Source organism: Phaenicophaeus curvirostris, chromosome 6 (genome assembly GCF_032191515.1).
Source record: "Phaenicophaeus curvirostris isolate KB17595 chromosome 6, BPBGC_Pcur_1.0, whole genome shotgun sequence".
In the NCBI taxonomy this organism is placed as follows: Eukaryota; Metazoa; Chordata; class Aves; order Cuculiformes; family Cuculidae; genus Phaenicophaeus; species Phaenicophaeus curvirostris.
Genome location: NC_091397.1, coordinates 18,218,385 through 18,236,421, shown reverse-complemented (window position 1 = coordinate 18,236,421; position 18,037 = coordinate 18,218,385). Strand labels below are relative to the sequence as shown.

The following is an 18,037-nucleotide window of genomic DNA, read 5'->3' as shown; positions in this document are numbered from 1 at the left end:
TTATTGCGAACTGCATTTGAATAGATAGAAAATGCTGTGGTGGGTTTTCTATTTCTTAACTGCTGTGTATTTCTCATTTGTGACACTAGGATATTGATGAAGAAATTGAAGCTGAGTACAACATTTTGAAAGCTCTCTCCGATCATCCCAATGTAGTCAAATTCTACGGCATGTACTATAAGAAAGATGTGAAGAATGGAGACCAGCTTTGGCTAGTACTTGAGGTAAATAATTTGGAAAAATAAGACTTTTCTTTCAGTTGGGACTCCTAAGTTGAATTTAAACTCAGTGAGTTAGATGCAAGTCATTTGATGTTACAGTAGTTGTATGTGAAGTGTTAAATGCTGTTGTGTAGTCTTTTCAGCATTCAGCATTAGTGGTCTGCTCTGAGTTCACCATTCTTATTTTGATATTATACTGATAGTGCTATGCCTTTCAGAATTAGGATGTGAATTCTGATAAGACTTAAAGGATTTGCTGCCTAAAATCTTTCTTTGGTGGAAGGCTTGTCATGGGAATCATGGGTAGCCTTTCCTTAAATATGACTAAGATATGGCATAGCAGTTAAAGAAAACGCTGTGAGAATTTTTTAAAAAATAAATTATAGGAATTAATAAATTTAATTGCTTTTTTTGTGCAAGTAAATAAAAACAGGCTACTGCCCAAATAAGCGGGATTTCCCTAAATGGAGTCAGAGCAAGGTAAGGTCTGTAATTTGTGTGTTTCAGTCTTTAGTTTTGACTAATCTAGGAGCCAAGAGCTTGATTGTCACTATTCTCATAGATTCACTGTAGCCTGTTCTGCAAAAACTTCCTCTTCTCCCCAGAGGAAAATGAAGAAGAATGTCTCTGGCAGGAATAGTGTGCCTCTGATAGCAATCAGGTCTCTTGCCAATGTTGGATCCCTGTTTGATAAGGCTGAGATTGAAGAATCGGTTATATTTTATTATTAGTCAGATAAGTGAATACAAATCTCATGCCAAATATCTCAATGATACAGTCGTATTTAATCCTGGAAATGGGCTCTAAAAAATGCTTTAAGTTCTAAAAGCTTTTCCAAATTCTTCTGACTCGCATTGGGAAGATGTTTTCAATAATAGTTTACATTGGAAATCATAATAAATGATTAGGTTAGACTGACATCAAAAGATGTCAGCTCTTTGTGCAGTGAGCATCTTTGAAAATCTAGCTTCTATTGTGTCTGCTGGGCATTTAAAACTCCCATCTGTGAAACTGCTGGCCTGTAAAGGATGGATGACAACGAGCCAGGATGGAACAGACTGTGAGGAAACAGTCGATTGTTTATATTTTAACTTTTATGTTTCACATGGATTTATCTTCTTAATGTGAAAACCACAAACCTACATCTGGAGAATGTTTTTTATTTACTTTTTGCATGTCAAGCTGTACATGTGCAACTATTACTATGGAGTGTGTGGAATAGTCCTGGATGCTTTCTGTCACTGCACATGTAGATCCATGAACGCAGTGGATTGGAGTTGGAGTGTGTATGCACAGGTATGCAGAAACAGAAAAATTAGTTCCAGAGGTGACTTTGGTGAAACTATCCTTTTATTGAAAGGATCTGTGAAAGAAGACTGTTGTGAAACAGATTCTTCTGTTGAAGTGTTACCTTCCCTTCAGTGTGCATGCAGCTTTACAGGGCTATTTGTTTTTCATGGAAACAATTTAGGTGTCCTACAGTATATAAGAATGAAGGTATCTCCATCATCTCAATTCTGAATTCTTTACTTGAATTGTCATAAAATTGTCAGGCCTCATAAGTTATCACCCACTCTGAAGACTGGAAAAGACTTAGGTGGGTTTATGATGAGATAATGCAGTCTTGATGTGAAATATTCCGTTCCACCTTCCATCTCCACTTTCCAAAACAAATCTGTTCTTATGTGATTTGTACTCTCAAATTCTTGGATAAGATAGTTGAACATTCCATTTTTAACTAGAACTGGCATTTTATTTGCTGTTCACTCTAAGGTATATGGCAAGTGAGGCACTGCATGTTCACAATCCACCTTAAAGGTATTGTCCTCTGACTGGAAATCATTAAACCAGATGACTATCAGGAAATATCTATCACAACCGAATGGAATTTGGAGCTAGCCTATTGTGTGTGTCACCTGATAGTTCCTGTGTCTACAGAAGCCCAAACCAGTTGCTTCAGAATGATGGAAATTATCTGGTACAGAATAATTTTGGGCAAACGTGACATTTTTTCAAAATCTCCCTACGTATTAGTTACCTAATAGCATGTGCCTTCATAAAAAATCTTTCTAATTTGTAGGGAAATTCCTCCTGAACATTTGGATTTCTTTTTTCTTTGTCGTATTTCTTTGTTTCTGTGCTAATGTGCACATTACCTAGCCTATCTTGTAAAGCATTTTGAAGTTGCACTGTTGTGAGCTGGAGATTTGCTTCTGAGAGAGCAGGAGCTGTTGCCCATTCAATTTTTTTCTCTGTTAAAATAAATAAATACATTTTTTCTGCAATAAAGTACTGATTGTAGACAATCTTGTACTTTGATTTAACCTCTCAGTATATATTTAATCAGTTAAAGAAATGTGCATAAGGACTACTTGGAAAAATAAACAACCTTTCTGCATAACACGCTTCTGCATATGACACTAGCACAGTATTTATAGGAGAAGCATAAAGTTACTCTACTGTCTTCATCTTAGCACATAATGAACTAAGTCTGAGACTAGTACAGAATATGGGTTTTAACAAATAACTAAAAACTACAGGAAAACTAATAGTACGAGAGCTTTTAGAATTGCTAGTAGGTTTTGGTAATAAAGTAACCTAACTTTTGCAGTTCAGCGTTTTTAAGGAAAGCACTTATAGGAATTAATGTGAAAGAAGAATACATCTGTATGGAATAGCAGTACTCTTGACTCTCAGTTCAGAAACACACTTCTTTCTGTTGGCTGCATTTGGATAAGATGAAGATCTGCCCCTGTGTGGATGCTGTTCTAATCAAGTTTATAATAAAGAATGTTGATGGAGAGAGGATTCTTGCCAGCTGTATTAAGTCTTGTCAGATGTGTCCAGAGGTGCAGGCAGAAGAAATTGGCTTAATTGACCCTGTGTTAAAAAGAATCCACTTGAGTATTATACTTGGAATGAATCAGCTTAACAGTTTCATGTCAGCACATCAGCATGATGACACTGCTAAGTCAGAGTTTGCTATAGCCCATTTCTTTCTGCTCTGAATGTTATTTCAGAGGGGAATAGATCCAAGTTATTTGGAAATCAGCTGATGGAAGGTGGATCAGGGAGGAAAAATGTATCAGGCCCTACAGATGAGCATGTAGGTCAAGGGCAGGTGGGGAGAACAAGTGGCACAGCTCTTGTCTGAGATCTGGTGCAGAGAACAACCTAGTCAAGACTGAGTGAAGGCTGAAAATACCACTGGAAGGTAAATGGAAAGTCTTACCCAGATTTTACTTGTTACTGTAAGCCAGAGGCAAAGAATGCACCATATCTCAATGGTTCATTTCCTACACAGATCAAGTAGAATTTTATGAAGCATCAGTCCATTTTCAAAAGACACATGGTTATACTTGTCTTATTTTAGATGGGTTTGGGTTTGAGAGTCACTTAAGTAAGCTAATTTATTTTACCATTCTTAATATATTCTTACGCGTGGGAAATAGAAGAAACTTCCAATATTTTTACAGTAAATTAAACATTTTGTTTTCATGATAGGGAAAAAAAGTTTGGATGGAGCAACTACATACATAAAAATACAGTTTTGAAATATCAAAGCATTTTGTAGATACCTCTTAATTTCTGGAGGGGTGTGTGTCCATTTCCGGAGAGGCTCAGGGAAACACCAGCAAGTTAGAGAAATAAATCCCTTTATGCTGAGTACCAAGAAAACTGTAAAAGCATTCTTTTCAGGTGTTTTGGTTCTCCTAATGCGTATATGAACATTTAAAGAACATTTACAGTGCCTTGCTGAGGTAGACAAGTGGTCCATGTAGCACAGCATTCTGTCTCCTGTGGTGGTGCTAGCAGATGCTATTTAGGAAGAGTCCATCTGGTTTTTGCAGTCCATTTCCCTCATGTTCTTGTTACAGGAAAAAAAATCTCTCCAGAGCATACACACACTGAGAGTTGCAGTCACTCCAACTGAGACTTCAGGTGCTAGGACCAAGGTCCATACACAGCAGATGACTCTAGCTAGGTGCCCCTTCTGATTATCTTATCCACTCACACTCTGTCGTTTTCTCCAGTTGGCTTGACCCTGCTGTTCCTGAGGCAATGTCTCGGACACTAAATACTTCAGGCCAATTTATTGTTGGTGCAGCATCAGATGATGGCTTGAGCTGTGTGCCTCTGAAGAGGCACTCCAAGCAAAGAAATCTATGGGCAATTATACTCTTCCAATCCAAATTCCTACCCACGATGCGGTAGTGTTTTAGGGGCTGGAGTCTTTTCATTCTTTGTTGAGTTCTGTCCTTGTTTCTAGGCAGGCTGTCTCTTTTCTTATCTTCAAGGTCTGCAGCTGATTGTAGCTTCTTTATCTTCTATTTTGAACCATCTCTGGGGCTTCTTTTGTGTAACTCAGTAAAAGCGCAGCATAAGTTCATCATATAGGTATAAAGTTCACATCTTATAACATAAAACTTCACAGATTCAGCTAATAAGCTAAGCAAGTCCTGCTGTGTCCTCCTTTGTAGTTTTGAGAGGCTTCATCTATAGTTCATGTTTACGGCCTAATGCTAAGCAATTGACTGTGGAGGTTGGACTGATTATATTTCAGACTAAAGCAATTAGTATTCTTCAACGCTCTCCAGCAGCCGTGGTTGTTGTATTAAGGATGTCTCAGACTATTTTATTTATTTTGTTTATGGAAACAGTAAACCTGATGGTGTTACTGTCAAGCTATATAGTCTCCTCTTAGAGAGGCAATTTTAATTTTTGTGTACTTATTATATGCTTATTGCTACATATAATATTCCATGCACTAGAATATATTTTCAACACTATGAAAACATTTCCAAATTAAAATATTTTCCAATGTGTGCTAAGAAATTAAGATTCCTGTTAATTTGAAAAAAAAAAAGGAATGTGTTACAATTTCCAGTGGACGGCAAGCTCTGTTTTCTGACCAGGTGCTGCATTTACAAACAATGTTTGAGTAGCTAGTGCAGTTTTTACAGGTGCTGGTAATGCACAGTCCAGACTGAGATGAACCTGATTCACCTTCACTCTCATGTAGACCATTTTCTTTTTCAAGTGTAATTTTCATCAGAGAAATTATGGGAAGGGGTAGAATAGCTTGTGCTTGGAACCTCCTTCTCTAGAGAAGTGGTGTGTTAGCCTTTTCCATTCCCTCAGCCTTATAAGGTGGGAAAAGAAATGCATTAAATAAATTGGTAACTTGTATTGTTCTACATTGTTGCAGGCAAAGTGTTATACTTTGAGTTCAATCTTCAGAATGTTTCTTGTTGTTAATTAAACCTTATAACCAGACACTGGTAATGCAAAAGTCTTATAGAAAGATTATCATGAGGGATTATTGTGGTCCGGTTGGCAGCTATGTTTCCTAATTTAAAATTTGCCTGAAGTGATTCTTATTTGTTACTAAAGATTGATCTTTTAAAGTTAACATCAAGAGGAAAAAAATTACGTGTACAATATCTAAATTATCTTTTTAAATCCTTGGGACACTTCTACTTGTGTTGATTTTTTTCAGAAAGAAGAAAGCTGTTAAACCCAGTAAATTAAAGCACTCAAGAATTTGAATTAAACTAGAGCACAGGGAAACTGTAGTGCTTCAGTTTACCTGGCCCTCTTTTTGCAAGCATAGGCAAAGTACAGAGCCATGGTGTGGGTTCTGTTTAATCTGAGTGAGGACACTGTAGTCCTGTATGGAAAAAAGAATAAAGTGCCAATATACCAAGCTGCCAACCTGCTGTACTGTAATAATGGCAGTTGATCATGACTAGATTGTTTTAGTGGCTTGCCTGGCCTGGGAAAGCTTGCACATCTAACCAAAATACTTGTAATGGTTAAGAACTGTGAAAGAACCTGTCTGACAGACTGTTGCTGCGTGATAAGCATGAAGTAGCAAACCAGTGTTGTCCCTACTTGGTTACCAATTATAAGATCATTAGTAGTTATCTAGTCAGCCACTTACTGAGTATATAACAAGCTGAGGTCCCCTGGTACAAGTCCTTTCTGATTTTGTGCAGATCCTTTAGAAAAATAACCATTCTTGAATTTGTCCAGAGACTGAGAGCCCAACCCAATGTGTAGCACATCAATTACTCTCTATTTTCCAACCCTAAAAATGAGCTTGCATCAAAGCTTTAAGCTAAATAGAACAAATGAATTTGGAAATGGAGAACCAAGAGGATGATAGAAGTCAGTTGTGATCTCAAGCAATTGTAAGCTTGAGCAGCTGCAAGCATTTGTCAGCATTGCAGCACAGGAGAGTTATTAAGGAGGATTTGAAAGAGAGTAGTGGTTTTCTGTTTGTTTTGGCTGCTCCTTCAAAGCAGAAAGGAAAACATGTCATGCATACAGTTACGTAGTGACAGATGGCAGCACTGTGAGTTGATCAAGGATGGGAGTAGATCTGTTACTACCTAAACAAAGTTATTACAACTGCTACAGATCCTGACAGTTTGATGTGATTGAGAAGGGGCAACCAGCATGAGGGCTTAGGAGATGAATGGCATAGTCAGATGTGGCTGGTTAGGGATAGGCCGAGAGAAGAAATTGTTGCAGTAACTGCTGGGTAAAATGAAGAATGCTGAGCAATATATCAGTACTGCTGCATCTGGTCTGGAGTGAGTCTGCTGTGCTGTTGCACTGTTGTATCTGTTGTTTGAAGACAGAAGTTTAGCAAATCAGATGCTTACAGATGTTTGCAGATGATAGCCATGGTCACAAAGAGAGCCTTAGAATTCATGAAATAGGTATAAATTTTCCTCACAGATGTATAAATGAACAGTGATAGCACAATTTACATATGTGTCAGATAGAGATAAATGAGTGTAATTAGTGCCCAAATCTTGTGTGGCTAATAGTTTTGGATCCCTCACTGGCTGGCTATACATGGAAGAGTTTCTGATCATGTTGCCTTTTTGATATCACATGTAATTCTTGTATATGGTGAAACTCACTGAAGTGAGTCCTTTTTTGTTTTTTTTTTGTTTTGTTTTTTTTTAAATAGGAGAAATATGGTTTTTTTTAAATAGGAGAAATATAATGTGCTGTGAAGTATAGCTATGCATCTACAAGAACTATCAGTTTCAGCAGGTCCAGTTGTTTTGGGGAAGGTAGATTTTTTTTTTTCATGAGGGCAGCTAATTTGAGGTTGCAGTCTGCTTGGCTAGAAAAGAGGAACAAGCACTGTCCAAAGTAAGATGTAGGTACTGGTATTTTTTAAAAATTGAGTCTAAAATAGCCAGAAGCATAATATGAATTTCTAGGATCAGGACAACCAGAACAATGCGTTATGTTGAGGTGCTAACGGGCATGGTTGAGGTGCTAAGGGGCATGGTTTAGTGTTTGATAGGAAAGGTTGGACTCCATGATCCAGTGGGTCTCTTCCAACCTGGTTATTCTATGATTCTATGATATTCAGGTCCCTTTCCTGCCTACACACACACAAAGGCAGAGATAACATAATCCAAATAGTTCTGCTGCAGTTGTGTACCTTAACATGGGTGGGCTGCAGCTATTTGAGAACTGGGTACCAGGTGATGTAAAACATGAAGAGAGACAAGAAATTGTAAAAAAACCCAAAACCAACCAACTCAAATGGCCCCTCCCCACAAAAAAACCTTATGCTCTTATGCTCATCTCAAGTTTTGCAGTCAGTGACAATATGTTTACTTCTGTCTCATTGGTTTTGATTTTATGAGCTCTGTAGGGAGACTGATAAGTTCTGTGTACTAGGTAAATAACATTTTAAAAAATCTGTTAACCTTCCTTCCTGTTCTTCTGCATCCATGCATAGGCTATTGTTTCCAAGTGCTGTTTGTGCCAAAGCAGGTCAGGCATGGAAAAGGAAACCTCAGAGCAAGGTGGGTGGTCCTGTCCTTGTCTTTTGCTGAGCTTTCCAGCACCTTGTAAGAGTCCTGATGGCCGACAGTAAAGCATTTTTCTCTCCATTAGTTTAATCTCTTTCCTTCTTCGACTAATGACGTTGTCACTCTTCATGGCACTTCTCTGTGTTTGGAAGAGGGGGAAAGGAGCTGTTGTCAGTGTTGCAAAGCAGCTAATGCTTGCTATTGATGCAGAAAGACATTTGGCTGAAAAAATCATAGAATCATAGAATCATTTGGTTGGAAAAGACCTTTGAGTTCATCGAGTCCAGCTGTACCCATCCACTACTAAACCATGTCCCTGAGCACTTCATCTACCCATCTTTTAGGTACCTCCAGGGATAGTGACTCAACCACTGCCTTGGGCAGCCTGTTCCAGTGCTTGATAACCCTTTTGGTGAAGAAATTCTTCCCAATGTCTAATCTGAACCCCCCCGGTGCAACTTGAGGCCATTTCCCTTCATCCTATCGCCTGTCACTTGGGAGAAGTAATCAACCCCCTCCTTACTACGAAGGCCACAGCCTGCAGAAAGGCTCAGAGCCTGAGGAGATGTTGATCATGCGATCTCCTTTTGGGATGTTTCACAGTGGGAGTAACTTAGATTACTGTATATAATGTCTAGAAGGCAATTTTGTGTCATTAAAGCTTTTGGGACTTCAATTGTTGAACTCTATTTGAATTTCAGGATGTTAGCATAGTGGAAAATAGCTAGTTCATTTGAATTTTGGGGTTTTTTGGGGGGAGGGGTGGGGGGAACGGGTCAGACGGACTGTAATTTGTCTAAATAGTATCAGATGTTTCCAGATGACATATATATAAGAAAAATGAAACAACTGACAATTGCTTTTCCATATTTCTCAGCATGGGTCATTTTTCAGTAATGTCTTTGGTTGTAATTGCTCCATTCAGATAAACACTGAATAATTCGATCCATTAAATGTCTGAATCAGCCTCAATTTCTCCATTTCTTATGTGCCCCTCTTCGATTCCCAATTATAGCAATTTTTCTCTCTTGAATTATGTCCTATTTTTCAAGATCAAAGATGTATGGCTACAGCTATCATTTGATGCTTAGAAGTTTTAGTTATTACTTGTGATTTCTCTGCATATCTTCTCTGAGTATTTCATATTACATTCTTACATTGCACAGTCCACATCTTTTAAACGGCTGGTGAGCATATGTTATGGCCCACCTTGCTGGAGAATACTGCACATACAAAAAGCTTGTTCTGAATAACCTCTAACAATTTTTGCCACCATGGAGTAAAGCAAAAGCCCAGAAAAAAACCCAAACCCAGAGTTTTGCCATTCCACCGTGTAATTAAATAGCATATTAATACTATGCTTCTTGCATTCTAATATTTAACATGACTTTGCTTTCTGTACATTTTTGGATTTGATCACATCTTTACTAAAGCTGTGACATTATTAAAAAAGAAAAAAAAAACACAACAAAAACCAAACCCCATATTTGTATAGCTTGTGTTTAACTCTCACATTACCAGGCCTCCTTTAGTTTTATTGGGGGATGGCATCAGTCATTGTAAGCATGTTTGAACTAAAGCTTGTCTCCTTTTGCTGTAGACACCTGAGGGTTAAATTCTGTGATTCATGTGGGATAGACAATATTGTTTTGCTGTGTTTGTTTTCAATTTATATGTTGGGTTCCTTTATAAAGGGAGTGACTGGAACAAATGGACTTGTCTGTAGGGAGAGAAGTCTCCTTGTCCTTGCTCTTTATGGGACAGAGAGGGCTGTGAAGGCTGCTGGCTATGAGAGAAGAGTACTATATCAAGGAGCTGGAACATGCAGAAAGCAGACAACCAGGTGTCAATTTTGACAAAAAGAAAAGTTTCCTGGGCTCCAGAAAGGATATCAGTGTTTGTTGCAGTTCAGAAAGCTGCTGACATTGCTGAAACGAGATTCTAGAAGCAAGGAACTGCCTTGTGACAGACACAATGGGCAGGGAGAAACTGGTTTACAGAACACTTTGATTTCAGTTCTGTCTGATCTGGTCTCTCTGAGTTAATTATTCCAGTAGTTTATTTAAAGAAGAAAAAAAAAGTTGTAGAAAGGGTATTTTGAGTTTAGCGTCCTTTCGGTTCTTACAGAATTGTCTACAAGAATGTCTTGGTATGTCCTTCAGGATGTTCTTGTTGCTTTAACATTCCATGACAGTTACCGACTGGCCATAACTTCTTTTGTAGTCACCAGAGAGAAACAGGCAACTCCTAGAGCACTTAAGCTGACATATCCTGCACACTTCTGAAAGGAGAGGAATTGCCTTGTAGCTCAGTCTGTTCCAGCTTTGCTCATCTTGTAAAAGGAGCCTTTAGAAAAGTCCCGTTGTTTGGATCTTTGCTTCTTTAGCCATACTTTCAAACTCAATAGGGAAGATTTCTATTGTAGTCATTTAGATTACAGTGAATTATACTTAATTATTGTCTTCGTGTAGGAACACAGGCATAAAATGAATTATGTGTATTGTGGACATGGTATTACTTGGAACTACTGTCTGAATCCTGTATTGTATAGAAATGATGCTACAAAAGAGGAAGATGCTTTGAAACATTTTCCATTTGGTGAAGGATGAACAAAAGCAACGTAGTTCTGAGTAGGCAATAAAAGCTGTGGAGTGTTTACTGTTACTGCAGGCTGCCCTATTTGCTTACAAGATTTTGTGTGTTTTCCAGAACTTCAGCTAAGTTTGCAGAATTCAGTAGAAATTCTTCTGTTAACATTACTGATCTCAAGCTTAGGCCCCACTTTTTCTCCCTCTATAAGTGAATGGCGTTGCACTCTAAGTATTATTTTTAACACTGTTCCTTGTGTATAATAAAATGATGAATTGCACTAAGTTTTCTATATCAAAATGTTCTGTCTTGATCGTTTGCTCAGGAAGTCCTGAGCTCTTTACTGACCAGTGCCTTTTGGTTTTGTAGTTAGTTTAGCTCTGATTTTGCAAAATGATCCTTCTGGTTTTTTTGACTTTTAAAAAATTACAGCTGTGTTATGCTGTTGCCAGGCTATGAAGCTATAATTGAAGCTCCTTCAGAATTCCTGTTGTAAGTATATTATCCAGTGATTTAGATCTCTGTTGCTTTGTTCAGCAGTATTCCAAATCATAGCTTGATACCACTTCATCCATATACTCTTTTGCAGAGGAGATGTGGTCAAGTGATGCATTAATTTATTCATTAGCAACTTCAGGGGGATGTAAATGTATTACATCATAACATAAAGAAAGTGAATTCTGGGATGATGCCTTATGACGTTTGCGTCAGGAAGAACTAGCAGGGGAATTCAGCTGGGCTGTGCCCAGTAAACCTTTGTACAGGACTGTCACCTACTTGCTTTTTTCATTCTGTTAGAGACAAAATGATAGTAAAGATGTTTTAGAACAGAAAAAAATCCCTCCTTTGAGGGGATTACTTCTTGTCTTCTTGTGTACGTAAAGCCTGGTCGCCTCATTCAATTACGCTGAGTTTGAAATAAGAAATTTAGAAAAATGTTACATTGGCATGGATGTGGCCTTTTCCATTTTGGACACAATCTGAGGTAGAGGTATCTGTGTCCTGATTGAGAAAGATAAGAGCCTGGGAAGGCCAGCATCACATAAAATGGATGGGCAAATTTTACCTCTGGCTGGACATGTTGTCAGTGCATGTACATGACAAAGCAAATAAGTAGTTAACAGCCAAACTGAATGTGAAGAAATCAGAAGCAACAAACAGACACCCACGAGGCTGTGACTAACACAGCCCTGGAGGTGCTAGATGATGTCAGAGCACAAAATTATAAGTATCACATGCTTTGTGATCACTGAAGCTAAATAACTCAGGAAAGATATCTGTTTCAGTGATAGATTCATTCATGCTAAATTGGAAGCAATCAACTTTACCTAAAAGTGTAGAGCTTTGTTATGGTTTCTCTTGGTTATGGGTTTTCTTGTACAGTTGTTAGGAAAAATAGGAATCACCATGTACAACTTTCTTCCATTTGAGGAAATTAAAACTACACAATACAGAACCACTTGGCGCATTGAAGAAACTTATTTAATTCCCTTTAGGTCTTCACAAGGACCTTGAAGTATTTGAGGTCAGCTCTAGGTGCTGTCAGTGGAATGTGCTCTTCGACAGAAATAGTTTTGAAGACATGGCACACTGCAGGCAGGACTATGAGACAGCCCATCAAGTTCTGTCTTGGAGACAGAAGGCAAAGGAAGGGGCTCTGGAAATGGCTCTATCGGGTTGGTTCTAATAGAGAAGATTGGTTTTGAAAAGTTGAAGATGTAACAAAATTTGAGCGAAAAAGGCCCCAAAATATTTGTGTTCACTTTCCTGAGGAAAGGGAGGACAGTGGAGCAGCAGGGTAAGGAGCCTTAGGAGACTATGTTTCGCTCAGCTTGGGGAACAGGTAGATAACTGCGCTTAGGAAAAATAGTGTAAAAATTAAGGAAAGCAGGATAGCTGGCAATTATTGAAAGACATTAAACACACAATAGCAAATCAACTGGTGCAGGGAAAAGATAAATCACAGTAAGAGAGGAGTAACAATGCATCAGTGTTTGCTTCTAATGTTTCAGAATGCCTTCAAAGAGCAGGAACAAAAACACAGGCTTTTAAGGATAAGCTCAGAAATCCTGTTGTAGAGCAGTGAAGACAGGATTACATTACTAAGAAGAGAGATAAATTAGGTAGAAGAATGTTGAATATATGTCTTTACAAACTGAGAAAAAATAATGACCTAGTGAAATACAGACCAGTCTGTTTAATTTTGATACCCGCAATGATTCTAGAACAAATTAATACAAACCAGTTTAGAAGTACTCAGAACCCAGGAATGTGATGAAAGTGGTCAACTTTGATTGTGCAAGAACATGTCTTATTAATAAAAATATCTTATTTTAACAGGATAACTGTTCTAGGAAGGGGAAAGCAATAGATGTGATTGTGTCTTTAGTACAGATATCATTATGGTTCCATATGATGCTTTTGTGAGAAAAGTGTAGAAATGCAGACATTTCACATCACAAAGCAGATTACCTCATTTTCATAAAGCTGGACTCAAAGAATAGTGATCATCGATTCACTTTGGAGCTGGAAGAACCTCAAGTGGGCATCTGCTTTTGGTCTCTTTCTGTTCATTAATAACTTAGGTGATGAAAGTAAGTCCACATAAAAAGTCTGGAGTGGATGCCTAGTTTAATTACTGGCATGTTGGAGAATGGCACTGGATCCACAGTGCTGAATACTGGAGGGATTTTTTTGAATCACAGGAAAAGAATTCACTAGGCACATGCAAAGAACTACTGTCCTTAGGAAGAAGAAATAGCTGACTAGGCAATGGGACTGAAGAAAAGGATTGTCTGAAAAGTGAATATTATTCTCTTCTGTTCATATTTCCCCAGCTAAGACAAGACTTCCAAGTGGAATTCTGTATTCAGTTTGGGGCAAAATGTGTCATGAACATCAGTGGCAAATGGAAGGCAGTCTAAATTTAGAAAACATGGATGATTTCAAAAGGTTACAGCAACTGACTTTGTACAGTGTAGAAGAGAGAAAAATGATGTATTATGACAGTAGGCAGACAGAGATGATGTTAAATAGAAAATAATGATCATATATTTTCAAAGACTACTGGAAGGAAAGAAAGCAATTTTATTGGAAGCCAATAAGATTCAGGTTGGATAGTAGGAAAACTGCTCTATTAGGCTCCTGAAACAGAGAAGCAGGCTGTTTAGAAAGACTGGAGTCTCCCTCAGGGGGAATTTTTAGGAGCAATTTTTATTTTAGACGAATATCTGTCAAGGACAAACTGAAAGTACCAGATCTCTGCACAGTGCAAATGCAGTGGACTAAATTATTTGTTGAGGTCCCTTTTACTGCTATGTTTCTGTAGTTTTATGACAACCAAAGAGCAACAAATGGGAATCTTTTGTTCTTACAACAGTTGATATTACAGGAAGGTACAGTCAGCTCAGAGGCTGGCATTGCTGCTGTACTGCATGCTCAGTGGAACAGTGAAGGTATTGATATGTTCTAAAACCAGAAAAAAAATAGATTAGTGCTTGAGATGCTTTTAGCATTCTTTTATGTGATAACATTAAAGCAAGTCTGGACTATGCAACTTTTTGATAACTCTCGTTCATGCATGTCAAGAGTTGTGTCTATGTGATATGCTACCCAGTCATTTGCATCTGTGCAGCCTGTAAGGACAGGAAAGGTAGTAATTGTAGTTGCCCTGCTATTTGTGTCTAAGCTACTGAAATAAGATGAAAGCACCTTGACAACTGCACAATGCAAGCAAATATCACCTGACAGCTTAGCAAATGCCATCTGATGCATAAATCAGGAGCAGTTGGTTGATTAAAGGCTGTAATAGCCCTAATAAAATTGCAACTGATAGTTTTCTTAAAAGTGAAGCTGATACTGAATCCTTATTCAATGGGCATCATAACTGAGAAGAGCTGAGCGAATGGAAGTGTATCAGGTGGGTCAGATGAAGAGTGAGTAAAGCCTGCAGAGAACACCTGCATGACTGTGCTGTGATGGCAATTTTAACTGACATTTCATGTGTTAGGATCATGCTATTTTATAAATCTATTGCTGAAGGTAAGTTTGCATACTAATAGCTCAATTACAGTAGCACAGGATTGTGGTAGATGGATGGGTGGGGGACTGTATGCCATTACTGTATAAGTCTTTGCCTTTTGCGTGCCAGAAAATCACAAGGGAGGAGCCCTTTGCTACCACTCTACAAGAGTTATAAGCACCTCTTCTGATACAGCTATGTATGGCCATCAGAGCTACAGTCCATGGACAGAGATGATACAGATTTGCTAAGTAATCTGCCCCAGTGCTTAACTACTCTTGGTGGGAAAATTTTTCATTTATATCCAGTAGGAATCTACTATCTTGCAGCTGGGAATTCTTGCCTCTCATCCTCTGTGCATCTGGGAAGCATCTGTCTGTCTTTTCCACCCCATTTGAGATAGCCCAAAGGGTTCTGTTTACCACTTTTTAGTTACTTGCATTTGAAAAATGATCATGTACAAAGTTACCAAGATGGCATTTCTAAATAACATCCTCGTGGGAGGATCATTAAAGTCTTCCCTTACCGTGTCTCATAGGCTGGACGCTTATAAGAGCCTCTCTCTTCAAATTAAGTTTATTCGAAGCTTAAAAGAGGACTTCTGTCCTTTCTTGGGAAAATAAAGCCTTTGGAGACTTCTTAAAAAACATTTCAGACTGAAGAGATTTGCTTTTGCATGCATTTCACATACCAGAGTAGGTGGTATCTGACAACCAAACTGAGAAAATCCTTTCAGTTTACATTTTCCTACTATCTGTGCTGCCAAACCTGAGTTTACAGATGCCACCCCCACTTCTCCTATACCAAATTTTCCTCGTGGGATTACTGGTTGATTAAGGTAAGTATTACAAAACTGATATGAACCACAAGAAATGTGTCTGTGTGCAAGAAAGAATGAGTGCATATGTATGGTTTTGAGAATGTAGAAGAGAGAATTAGAATTATTACTCTCTCTTCCCAAAGAGCCTATGCCTCCTGACCTCCTGACAGGACATTTGTGTTTGGTGAGTTAGTTTGACCTTTAGGTAAGACAAAGCCCTGTGGCACAGCTCAGATAGACAAGTAGCTTCTACTGTATGTCTGTTTCCTGAGCTCTCTATGCACGTTTTCTTTTCTGCTTATAGTGCCCCTCATCAAGGTATTCTGAGGAGATTTTGGCAACTGATATGGAGTCACAACACAGAATAATTAACTGTTTGACCATGTGGTTTCACAATGCCTGTAATGAAATAATAGCTACCAGCATCTCACTTCTCTAAATGCTTCACTGGACACTAGAAATATCTTTTTTTTTAAATTCTCTCTGTTGCCGTCAGGTTTTATTGTCATTCAAGCACTGTGGTTAGCTGAACTCAAACACAACAACTTTGGTAAAAGGCTGCACAGGTTTTAATGTGGACAGCATGCTACTAAGAAACAGCAGAGATCATACTTACAGACTGCAATATTTAACAACACACCAGGAAACTTCCAGTCCAGCAGAAGTGTTAAATAATGTTTATCTCATAATCTCTTATTGAAGGACTGTATAATTTATGGGAAGGGGGGGTGGGGGTGTATTTATTGTTATGGGGTTTTTACCCTTCAAGTTTTTATGTCATGTACTAGAACCTAGTCAACATTCCCAAGCATAATTCAGCTCCCTGTCTACTCAGACTGCCAAGTAAGCATGGTCCATTCCATCAAGCAGGAGTAGTGTTGTGTTCGCTAGCTTCTCCTTTTGAGATGTAAGAGTCTGACACATTATGAGAGGGACTTATTGATGTATTTATAATAAACATGCATTGAACACACATGCAATTTGATGGCCTGAGTTGTGGGAAAGAATCACCATTTGAACTTTAGTTATGTGCATGGTTACAGGGACTTGTGGCAACTTCACCAGCAAAAAATACAGAGTAGAAGTATGAAATGAGATTGGATGCAACGTTTTACCCATGAGAACTTGTTTGGCCTGTAGAAAAATAGAACAAGGTTAATACCAACCTGTGTCATCATTGTCGTCATCCTTCCTTCCCCCTGCCCGTACACAGTGCCTGCCATAATCTCCTTTTCTAATTGTAGTTGTATTCCAGTAATCCCTTTTACTCCTTATAGCTGCTTGCATCCTAATACCTAGCCTTTTTTCTCCTCTTCCACTTATGCTGGTGGTCTCAGAAAAACACAAATTGTCTGATGTAAATAAAAGTACAACTCACTGAAATAGAAGTAGCAAAAGAAGAGTTGACCTGTGCATGCAAGACCTTTGTCTATGAGACTCTCAGCTAATACCTGCAAAAGCAGCTGCCCTACCCTGAGAGTCAGGAGGGGATTTCTGTGTTGGTGTGGGTGACTTCTTATTTTTTCTTCAAGAAAAGACCTGCTCAGCTGACCTTTTATTATATATACACCCAGATTCAGTTTTGGTTTGGTCTAAACCAGTTTTAGAGTCTTACATTTGCTGATATTTTAGATAAGTTTTATCTTATAATACTGATATTTATCTTGTAATAGTGATTTATATCTTATGAGAGGGATAGAAAAATTTGTTAAAGCAGTATGTTTAAGAAAGTAAAAATTAACATTGCCGAATCAGGCAAATAAATTCAGTCTTGGCTCTAATGCCTAAACATTGAAGGTGGTGATTTCTGAGGTGTATAGTTTATTACTTCTCCCAGCTACAAAAAGAACATGTTCCTTTCTGGGTTAGTTTTCTTTCCATTAAACAGAAAGACTAACAGACATCCAACTTTGTAACAAAACCAGAAGAAGATCCTTCTATAAGAAGCAAAATTTTAATACTAGATAATGAAGAAAAATAATTTGAAGAAAATAATATTTGTAATCTAATTCACAAATGGTTTATCACATGTCAGACAGTTTCAGTGTCCTGAAATGCAACTACAGTAAATTAACCAAAATTGTTATAATCCATTTGGTCTGATGAAACATGATGGTGATTTGGCAAAGTTAAAACAATAGAGACCCTGGAAAGATAATGTTATTATAAAAGAAACAAACAACCAAGTAACTAGAAAAAGTTGATGGGGAAGGCAGGCCAGCATGGCTAAAGACAGTAAATAAAATCCTGCTAGGGACTCTGACCCTGATCCAGCAAAGCACTTAATCTCATCGTTTAAGCATGCGAGTTCTTCCCTCTGTAAACATGCATATTGTCGCGCTGAAGTAAGGGTGAGATTAAGCGAGTTCCAAGATTGTTGCCATAGAGCTCAGACCAAAGCCTTCATTGACCTGATGGGGGACTCATCTTGCAACAAAACTTACGTATCAAATTGTATTTGTGTAGGCATTCATACAGTGCACCTTCAGTGCAACCCAGGGGTTCCAAAGGTAGTCAGAAAAGTATTGTTATGTTTGGG

General features: G+C 38.2%; 1 protein-coding gene across 1 annotated transcript in view; it reads left to right on the top strand.

Moving 5' to 3' along the window:
- Positions 1 to 18,037, top strand: part of MYO3A (myosin IIIA) — a 120,427-nt gene that overhangs the window by 18,750 nt on the left and 83,640 nt on the right. The window contains exon 3 of the mRNA XM_069859509.1: positions 90 to 224. Within this exon, the coding sequence (XP_069715610.1) occupies positions 90 to 224 (135 nt within the window). The remainder of the gene's footprint in view (positions 1 to 89; positions 225 to 18,037) is intronic.